The 10,250-nt window shown below is 33.4% G+C and overlaps 2 protein-coding genes across 2 annotated transcripts; both read left to right on the plus strand.

Moving 5' to 3' along the window:
• Positions 1-1,700: 1,700 nt before the first annotated feature.
• LOC110869505 lies at positions 1,701-4,439 on the plus strand. The gene is made up of 4 exons (XM_022118753.1): positions 1,701-1,712; positions 3,218-4,029; positions 4,135-4,207; positions 4,278-4,439. The coding sequence occupies exons 1-4, from the start codon at positions 1,701-1,703 to the stop codon at positions 4,437-4,439; spliced, it is 1,059 nt and encodes a 352-aa protein (XP_021974445.1).
• Positions 4,440-4,550: 111 nt separating this feature from the next.
• Positions 4,551-5,254, plus strand: LOC110869504. Its single transcript, XM_022118752.2, has 2 exons — positions 4,551-4,677; positions 4,761-5,254. The coding sequence occupies exons 1-2, from the start codon at positions 4,551-4,553 to the stop codon at positions 5,252-5,254; spliced, it is 621 nt and encodes a 206-aa protein (XP_021974444.1).
• Positions 5,255-10,250: the final 4,996 nt, after the last annotated feature.

Genomic DNA, 10,250 nt, shown 5'->3' on the forward strand with positions numbered 1-10,250 from the left:
CATTTATTCAACCCGTAGTTTTAAAAATATAACCTTTTGTTATTTGGTATATAAAATTACATATATTCAACCCATATAATATGGTTCTTATAGATATAACTTTTATTATTTAATACATAAAATTACATTTATTCAACTCATGCAATAAATGAGGTTCTTAAAGATATATTATTTTATTATTTAGTATATAAATTTCCTTTATTCAACCCATATATATTATTTTATTATTTAGTATTTATATAATCTTAAAAACAAATGTCGGTGGCTCTCCCATCAAAAGCCACCGACAATTGTTTGACTATATTAATTACTGAAAGCAAATCTCTCAACAATTAAATTGTTGGATCAGGTGGCTACACATGTAATCTTCCCAATTCCATCCCGGGTTCGAACCCCTAAAATGCAATTTTTTTTCATACCCTTCCACTACATTTGTATCCCCTTTTAAAGAAGAGTTAATTATGCTAACTTTACAAACTTCCAATCCATATTTCAACACAAAACATATAATAATATATTCGCACCTTTTCTTTTGTTTTCTTTTTTCCTTACTTTATTATTATTATTATTATTATTATTATTATTATTATTATTATATTGTATTATATAACTATTAGTTAGTAATATATCGCTTTGTGGTATAGTAAGATGTGCTTAAGAGGTTTTCTTTGCTTAGAGGTTTTGTACATGAGGCTTTAGTTGATGTACATGGTTTATTTAACTTTAATTCAAATCAGCTAAATATTTTGTAATAAATTTTTAAACGTTTATCGTTTTTAGTTTTCTATTTCTTTTACTATACGCGCAAACTGAAAACGATTGAGTTCACACCCGCAATAACGCGCGAGTCACACCCTCAAACTTTTGATATGAAAACTATTAATCCTCATCTTTAAGTAAGTTACACATTCACTTGTAACTTTTGGTTATGAACAAATTGACCGGCAACATTTTCTACTTAATAACTTGACTCCTCCTTTTATCTAAATTACTTTTAAGGCTATACATTGTAACGCGTGACACAATATTATACTTTTTTTTATCTATGTCTAACCACGTTAATAGCTAAATTACTTTTACGACTTTATACCGCTGTCTAAATTATCTTTTCAATTTTAAACAACATCCAAGACATTATACTCTTTTTATTATCTATGTATAATGATATTAATGTCACAAACGTAATGTGTGTAACAAAGTCAAAAACGTGTAACATTAGGTACGGGCACCACACATTAATGTTATCACTGTTACGCGTGTAATGAGATGACAAACACAATGTTGCCGCTGCAACGCGTGACATGGGTCAAAATTCTAGTATTATCTAGTTATACAAATATACCGTTTTAAATAAACATGTTGCCTGAGACTAAGAGGGTTTTTTCTTGCTTGTCGTTTTCTTAATACTTGTACTTTTCACATTGACATATATATAAATATCCACACCTTAAAATATGATGATTTCATATTCTAAAAAATACATTAAATAACATGCGAAAACTTAAAGGGGATGTACAAGTATTTGACTACTAGTAATGACCTTTCATCGTCATGTTTATTATTCTATATAGCTCAATTTTTAGATAAGTATCAAGAAATATTCAATTGTGACATCATCTGTGTGTTTATGATCAAGATAATATATTCAATTGTGACATCATCTATGTGTTTATGAGAGTGAGTTTTATAATATGTTAACAATGGCTAATCAGGTAGTTACCTAATAACTTAAAAAAACTTATCATGCACAGGTTTTTGTTTTTACTTCGATCTCACAATAACTATTGATAAAAGAAATGAAAGTTTTACCCGAAACTTTTACACGAATGCTGTCAAGCTTATTTGTGTGTAAATTTACATGAGCTAGTATATCATTGAAACTTCCACAACTTTTGGATATCCAAAAGTACATATTTGATTTGATTGATTTCCGAAAACTTGTAAGGTTATGAGGTGTGGGAGGGCTTCACCCAACATCCACATCAGCTCCACCTCACCTCACTTCCACATCACCACCTCCTTCTTCCCCTCCCCCTTCTCCATCAAAGGGTATAGTTCCCCCTCACCACCATCCATAAATTAAGAGAGAGAGAGAGAGAGAGAGAGAGAGAGAGAGAGAGAAAAGCGATCGGGGAGGATGGGGGAGGGTCTATGTGGGCACTTAAGATCAAGCGGGAGGGGCTGTGTTCCCTATAGGAAAAAGCGCCACCTCACCCCTCCTCGAGACCACACCCAACTGTCTAATAGCCAGCAGGGAGTTCTCAACTTCTAGTTTAGATTTCTTCGAAAATGATGTTTAGTGTGAGTCATCCTTTTGATATTTGTGCATATACTACAATCATCATCATCATTATCATCATCATCATCATCATCAGTAAATCCCACCGATAGCAAAGCTAATTGTTTAAAAAGGCGGTCCGAGGCGCGCCTCGAGGTGTACGCCTCGTATGAGGCAGTGGAAAAACGCCTAAGAGGCTTAGCCTCATAGTGGTCATTCGAAACCTAAGCCTCAGTCATGCGAGGCGGTACGAGGCGGTTAGGCGAGGCGGTGAGGCTCAGACTTGTGAAAATTGAAAGATTTTGGGTTTTTAGGACTTTATTTTTGGACTCATTTAATGTCTATTGGGCTTAATTGATGGTCCAGCCCAAGAGTTCACTTAAAAAACATATCTATTTAGGTTAAAAAACCCTAATAGAAGATCATAATCTCCACACAGTCAACCTCCAAGCACACAAAATATTGTGATTCTTCTCCAAGCACGCAAATTTCAGACCGATTTCAGTTTCATTCTCGCTAACACAGTACACAGAAGTTCATTTGTTGTTCTAATTAGGTTTTTCTTACTTTTTTTTGTTATGTTTTCTTAAATTTTTTTTTGTTGTTTTAATCAGAATATACTTCTGATTCTTCTCCATTTTTTTATTTTAATTCCAATAATTAGTATGGCTGGTAAGGGGTCACGATCACGAAAAGATCCAGCTTGAAAATATTGTGTTGAACATGAAGTTCCATCAAAAGGTGAAAAAAAAAGGTTACAAATACCTAAAATGCAAGTTTTGTAATAAAGTTATTACCGGTGGCGTTTCAAGGATGAAAGCACATCTTGGTGGCATGCACAAAAATGTTGCACCGTGTCCTCAAGTGCCACAGGAAGTGAAAGATGAGATTAGAGAATATGTTAAACAGTTAGAAACAACAAAATTCCAATACCAATAGGATTTTGAAGAGAGAACTGATGCTGGAGCATACTTTGTAAGTAGTACTGGTGGAGCTGGAAGTGGGAGTGTTGAATCTTCTACACGTGTTCAAAAGGGTGCAACGCAACAAAGTATGCTTAGATTTTTGAATTCCAAAGTAGACAATGAGGAAGGACCAAAGGTGGAAGAAAAGATGACACCAGCTGTTACTAAAGAGCAACGCAACAAAGTTTGTTTAGACATTGGAAGATTTTTTTATGAGAACAGAATCCATTTTAATGTTGCAACAAGTACTTCATTCGCTAGCATGCTCCGATCAGTTGGTAACTATGGTCGAGGATTGAAACCTCCAACCATGTATGAGTTGAGGACTTGGATACTGCAAGAAGAAGTAAATACAACAAAAGCACTTGTGGCAGGCATAAAAGATACATGGAAGAGTACTGGAGTGTCGTTGTTATCAGATGGTTGCTCTGATATGAGAAATAGAAGTCTCATCAACTTTTTGGTGAACAATCCACATGGTACAGTTTTCTTGAAGACGGTTGATGCATCCGATTGTATCAAGAATGCTGACAAATTATTTGAGTTGCTTGATGCGGTGATTGAAGAAATTGGTGAAGACAATGTTGTTCAAGTCGTGACTGATAATGCAAGTGCATACAAAAAGGCTGGAGAGTTGTTGATGGAGAAGAGGAAATCTTTGTATTGGACCCCATATGCTGCTCATTGCATTGACTTAATGCTTGAGAAAATTACGGAGTTGACCCAACTAAAAAGAGCTTTGATTAAAGCAAAAAAATTAGCTACTTCATTTATAACCATCAGTGGGTATTAAGTTTAGCTAGAAAGTTTGTAAAGAAGGATTTTCTTCGACCCGCCGCGAATAGATTTGCCACCGCTTTTTTGACTTTAAAAGCGTATATGAATTGAAAGAACCATTACAACAAATGTTTTTTCAAGGGAATGGAATAGTTGTGCTTGGGCAAAGAAAGCTGATGGAATTGAGGTAAAAAAGATAATCATAGACGAGAAAACTTTTTTGGCCTAGTGTGGTTTATTCTCTTAAAACCACAAAGGCACTTGTCGAGGTTTTGAGGATTGTTGATGGGGAGCGGTCACCGGCTATGGCTTTTATTTATGGTGCGATGGATGAATGCAAGGAAAAAATTGCAAGTAACTTTGATAATAAAGAGTCTTCTTATAAAGAGATTTGGGATATCATTGATGAAAAATGGTAAAACCAAATGCACCGTGACTTACATGCGACCGCCTACTACTTGAATCTTTGATTTAGATGGAGTCCCGACGTTTCCAACCACCCGAAAATTAAATTGGGATTGTACAGATGCATGGATAGACTTGTTAAAAATGAGGAAGTCTATATGAAGATTGAATCTCAACTTGATGATTACAAATACAAGAGAGGATTGTTTGGACATAGAGCTTCTCTCCGCTCATATATGGATCGTGTACCAAGTAATTAAATTATAAGTTCTGATTATTTACTCCTATTATTTATTTAATTATTCTCTAATTTATTTTTTCCTTAACTTATATAGTTACATGGTGGGACAATTATGGAGATGAAGTTCTGGAACTAAAAGCCTTCGCGACGAAGATATTGGGTCTTACTTGTTCAGCTTCGGCTTGTGAACGTAATTTGAGTACGTTCAATCAAGTTCATACAAAAAGAAGAAATCGGCTGGGCACGGATAGGATGAACAAGTTGGTGTACGTTATGTACAATAGGAGATTGAAGCAAAAGTTTATAAATAAGACGAATCTAAAAGATGATGAAGACCCGATAGTTGCCGATGAGGTTTTGTCAGATAATGAGTGGATAGCCAACCCGAGTGGGGATGAAGATGAAGATGGCATGGTTGGAGTTGGCAGATCAAATGAGGAAGAAGGTGAGAGCTCATCTAGGAGGAAAAAGAAAAGAGTTATTAATTTGGTTGATGAAGATGACGATGCCGATCTAAATACGCCAAATGAAAAGTTTGAGGAGGAAGATGATGATGATGCGGAGTGGAACGAGTATTATGATATTTAGATGTCAGTTTAAGCTATTTGAACTATTTTATGGTATTTGTTTTATGTTAAACCTTGTTTGTTGAACTATTTTCTATTTATGATGTTTGTTTTATGTTAATTTGTGATTTTTATGAGAGATATCTATATTTTTTTTTTAATTTTTTTAATAATGTTTCGAGGCTTACGCCTCGACCTGCCTCGAGGCTTACGCCTCGTGAGGCTAAGGGAAAACGTCTCGATACCCGTTTTAGCCTTTTTAAACCTTGGCAAAGCTAATCTAGGATCTGAGGAGGGTAAGATGTAGACAGTCTTACCTCTACCCCGTAGGAATAGAGAAACTGCTTCCAGTGAGACCCCCGACTCGATGGTAGTTTTGCATCAAGCCTTGGACATAAGGCACATGACACTCAGCAATTAAGACAAAGGCCAATTAGTGTATGTACTCCATTGTCTTTCGGCTATCAACGTCACACATGATACATGATTAACCATCCCCCTCTTTTAAAATTATTTTCACGAAATTAGTAAAATAACGTTAAAATTAGTGCATTTTCATTTTTGCCCCCCGAGCGTCCACGCATATATATATTATATGCGCATACCACAGCGGGGCGTTGCATATGCGCATACTACAAACATATAAGTTTAAAAGCAAGTTGTATAAATGAAATGTTCCTCAATTTTAGAGTCCGTTTTAGAACTTAAAAGGTGAATGCACGTGATTCTCACTAGTGAGCATGTAATGTTATATTTAATGTAAAATAAGTGAATTGTCATGTGACAACTTCAAATTATGTAGAACAAGGTTTCAGTGCTAATATGAAGATAAATATGTAAATCATAATGTATATGTGATACAATGATTGCAATAACTAAAGTTTAATGAAGATAATAGATTGTTGGAAGGTATGAGAACAAATATACATAATGGTAAGTAGTAACACAATGTTGGGGCATATGAGGTGGTACAAACAACAAGCATTACATAATATATTTGTTTGAGAAAACTAATTTTGTTGTAATTACACATCCAACTTCAACAAATTTAAAAGCAACCACCACCAAGTGAACCAATTAGTGTTAAACAAGTCCCTGATGCGGGTTTATAAGAGGATTAACTAAACTTTAATGATATCACAGAGAGTCAAATCTCACCTGAAAAATAGTTATTGTATCTTAAAAATCCAATTTCGATTTTAAATTTTTTTTAAAAATGTTTCCGGCCCCTAAACAACACTAAACAGCCGGAAAACACTTTAGTCATGACGACGATTAAATTAGTAGGTGACCCGTCTTCCTATCAACCATACAAATTTTACCAAAAATTCAATTAGCCTAGTAGCATCTTGGTGGTGGGATAGGGCTTTGAGATCAATAGGTCCTGGGTTCGATTTCCACAAGAGGGATTCCCATATTTTTTGGGTTTCCTAGTGGAGATGGATATGATCGGGTGGTTCCCCTTGTAGCACAATGATACTCCAATGGTCCATCAGTGATCCAAGGTTTTGCCGTTCAAAAAAAAAGATGTAATATGTATGATGATGATTAATATTGACAACATCATTTGGGTTGACAACATCGTTTTGCTGATATACAAGTTAAGTTAATTTCTAAGAAGATAACCTCCATGTAAGCAAAAGTTAATGATTGAAAAATAATTCTTAAAAGACACATCTTTCAGTTATAATTGAGGTCCATGGAAATAATCTATATATATTCTAAAGTTTAGTTATATGTTCTATTTTAAAACAAAAATTTATGGTTGTTTTAAATGAGGTCATTTACATATATCCCCCTCCTAAGATCATTTATTACATATATACCCAACCCATAAAATCAATTACATATTTCCCCCTTTTAAACCATACATATTACATATTTACCCATTTTATTAAAATCACTCCTATTGAATTACTATTTTACCCTTAATGAACTTATTAAATGATTATTACATTTTTCTCCTTTAAAATACCATTACTTACATATTTTATGATTTAATGTGTAATATAATTGTTTACAAATAAGATATTAACCTAATGATATGAATTCATTTTTTTATAAGCCCTGCCTATTTTTTTATAAGCTTATGCCTCTGTTATGTGAAAATTGAAAGTTTTGCTTATATATATAATAAGTTATAGCTCTTAAGCATTATTTTTTTTAAACCATGGTTTTACAACCCACCAACCCGAACTACTCGCCTGCCTATTTAAATAAATGGGTTAAATAAGTAATGAGCCGCACTCTGGTTACATGAATTTAAGCGTGGCGGAGTTAGACTTGCATGGAGTTTTCCTACATATTTTGATAGGTCTGTTTGAATTTGCATATAAAAAATAATTATCTGAATATGATTTATTTCAACTTCAACTTTCAGTAAACAATTTATAAGTTTAGCTATATCTTATATTTAAAATCAAAATTTATGGTTGCTTTAAATGCATTACAATTAACTTTAATGAAATAGTACCAGCCTTTATGACCATGTTTAATCAATGAGCCTCTTCCTTTTCTCCATATATTAATGTTTAAGTTAGGGTTTATAGACTTTTCATAACAATTCACCTTAAATGATTGATTGGTTATTAGATAACTAATACTTAATATTACAATTAACTTTAATGAAATAGTACGAGCCTTTATGACCATGTTTAATCAATGCGGCTCTTCCTTTTCTCCATATATTAATTGAAATAGCTCTAGCACGGGATTTCTGGACTCTGAGATACACTACCAGTTTAGCAAATGGTAGTCTTGAGGTAAGTTTATTGTACCATTGACGGTTCACCATTATCTTTAGAAATTTACTTCTGATGTATATGTTGCTTCTTTAAATAACTGAGAAATAGAGGCGAAACGAGTTGGTTAACGGGTATTAAAACAACATCACATGACTATAAGCACAGTGACAATTGTCACAAATAGAGGACTACATTGTACCTATGCGTCAACTAAAAATAAAATTTAATTAAATGGACTAAACAACTACATTAAGTTTGAGACCAGGGTAAAAATCTAAAACATCATTTTTGTTTATTTTTTACTTTTATAACCAGATGTGTTGCAGGCATCTGAAAATGTTACCCTGGAGTCGGTACACAAGATTGGCAAGCTGGAGTGACATACGTGTCCATATAACACTTTTTAAGTCCTGCATACCCTATTTGTGGGTTAATTGTAATAAATTTTAGTAAATAAATATATAGATTATATAACTAAACACTTGAAGAACTGTTAGGATTTGTTAATTTTGTTGGTTTATAAACTGCTTTCTGATCTATAAAAGGGAACAAAACCTGCAATATGACTTTTAGATGTTAAAACTAAATTTATATGTGTATGTGTATGTAGTATAATATGTATATATATATATATATAACATCTATTTTACACCATTTAAAACACAATGAAAAAGAAAAAATAAAAAAAATTTGAAAACTGTGACGTCTTTTGAAGAGGATTGAGAAACCACACGTCCATAGATTTGAAGTTTTGTGAGACCACGTGTGGTGGGGCGCAAACCTCTCTCAAAGCGTCTTAAAAACGTGGGGGAACACTGTACCCTCGGGTGTTTTGGGCCTTTTTTGACTGGTGGTGCTACCAAAAAGCGCCGAATGAGGAGTGGACTTTGGTCAAAATAACCATGGTCAAACTGCTAACTTTAAAAAAACCCGGTTTTTTTTTTAAATCTATACTATATTCGCACTTTCGTACCGTGTCACGCACTATCTATATCAGTCGTCGTTCCAGAAAAAAACAAAAACTATTATGCATGTCGTGCATCGCACGGGTATTCCCCCTAGTGTTTATGAAAATAAACATAGACTAATTTAATGTAATTGGGTTTGAAACGTGGACAATAAAACAATGATACATTTAATTTCATAACCTAATAATACATTTTCTGACCCATTAAGTTGATAGACTCTTAAGTTTTGTGACATGATTATCCACCAAATTGCTTATGAATAAAACTACCGAATAGCAAAGTATGGTCCATGCATTATTTCCATATCTGAAGTGTACGAAACAAATATCTCTTTATAGATGGGAATATTATTTTATTAACCAGATGTGTATATATTATTAAAAGTATTAATCGTAAAAAAATAAAAATAAAACAATTCTACTTTTTATATTTTTTTTATTATAGGATCTTATTTTTCATAAATCTAGAAATAAAAGTGTTAATCGTAAAAAAATAAAAAAACAATTCTACTTTTATATATTTTTATAGGATCTTATTTTTCATAAACCTAGTAAATTGGACAGGTCGTGTCGGTAACGGTAATTGGTCAAAATAGGTACCGACTAAAATGGGCTAAGATCAAAATAAGTTGTTTTGAAAAAAAAAAGTATTTTAATGGTTCGGATTAAAATAGTCTTGGGTTGAAATGAGTCGTTTTAGAAAAATAAAACCCAATCCGTAGGTGGTGGAAATAAATAATGATCATTTGTGGTCTTATCTAATATGAACCCTTTTATTTTTACTAAGTTTTATATTTTTTTGACCCATTGCATAAATCATCATTTAACAAAATCAACTTGTCCATTTATACATAGATATCTTACTAACAAATCAAGTTATTTTTTTAACAAAGAGTCATGTCACTCCTATTTTTTTTAATTTTATGAGTTATAGCATACATAATGTAGCCTCTAATCTCTAGTTGATAACTATAAGAATAGTTGATGTGGCATCATTAATATTTCCATGTCACTGGACACATCAGGTGTCATGAATACACTAGCATTTTCTTGCCTTTTTTTTGTTAAATATGACTTTTAAATATTAATGATGTTTATGTACGTGTATCTATACATGTGGTCTCACATCCTCGTGCAGCTCCTCTACCTGTACAATGTAGAACTGCCCAGGGGCGGACCTACTAAGGCCCGTGGGTGGGCGGCCGCACCCCTTGAAAAAAAAAAATTTAGTGTTATTTTTCGCGAAAAATCTCGACCGCACCCCTTGGAAAATTTCGACCGCACCCCTTGGAAAATTCTGACCGCAC

Source organism: Helianthus annuus, chromosome 8, assembly GCF_002127325.2.
Source record: "Helianthus annuus cultivar XRQ/B chromosome 8, HanXRQr2.0-SUNRISE, whole genome shotgun sequence".
NCBI classification, from domain to species: Eukaryota; Viridiplantae; Streptophyta; class Magnoliopsida; order Asterales; family Asteraceae; genus Helianthus; species Helianthus annuus.

What these genes read in the sequence shown, in the direction of transcription:
- LOC110869505 (XM_022118753.1), top strand. An exon ending in TCATTTATAACCATCAGTGG is followed by an intron (nt 4,030 to 4,134) that starts GTATTAAGTTTA and finishes ATGAATTGAAAG; the next exon opens with AACCATTACAACAAATGTTT. An exon ending in AGAAAGCTGATGGAATTGAG is followed by an intron (nt 4,208 to 4,277) that starts GTAAAAAAGATA and finishes AAAACCACAAAG; the next exon opens with GCACTTGTCGAGGTTTTGAG.
- LOC110869504 (XM_022118752.2), top strand. Translation starts at nt 4,551, where the DNA reads ATGGATAGACTTGTTAAAAATGAGGAAGTCTATATGAAGATTGAATCT. An exon ending in ATATATGGATCGTGTACCAA is followed by an intron (nt 4,678 to 4,760) that starts GTAATTAAATTA and finishes TAACTTATATAG; the next exon opens with TTACATGGTGGGACAATTAT.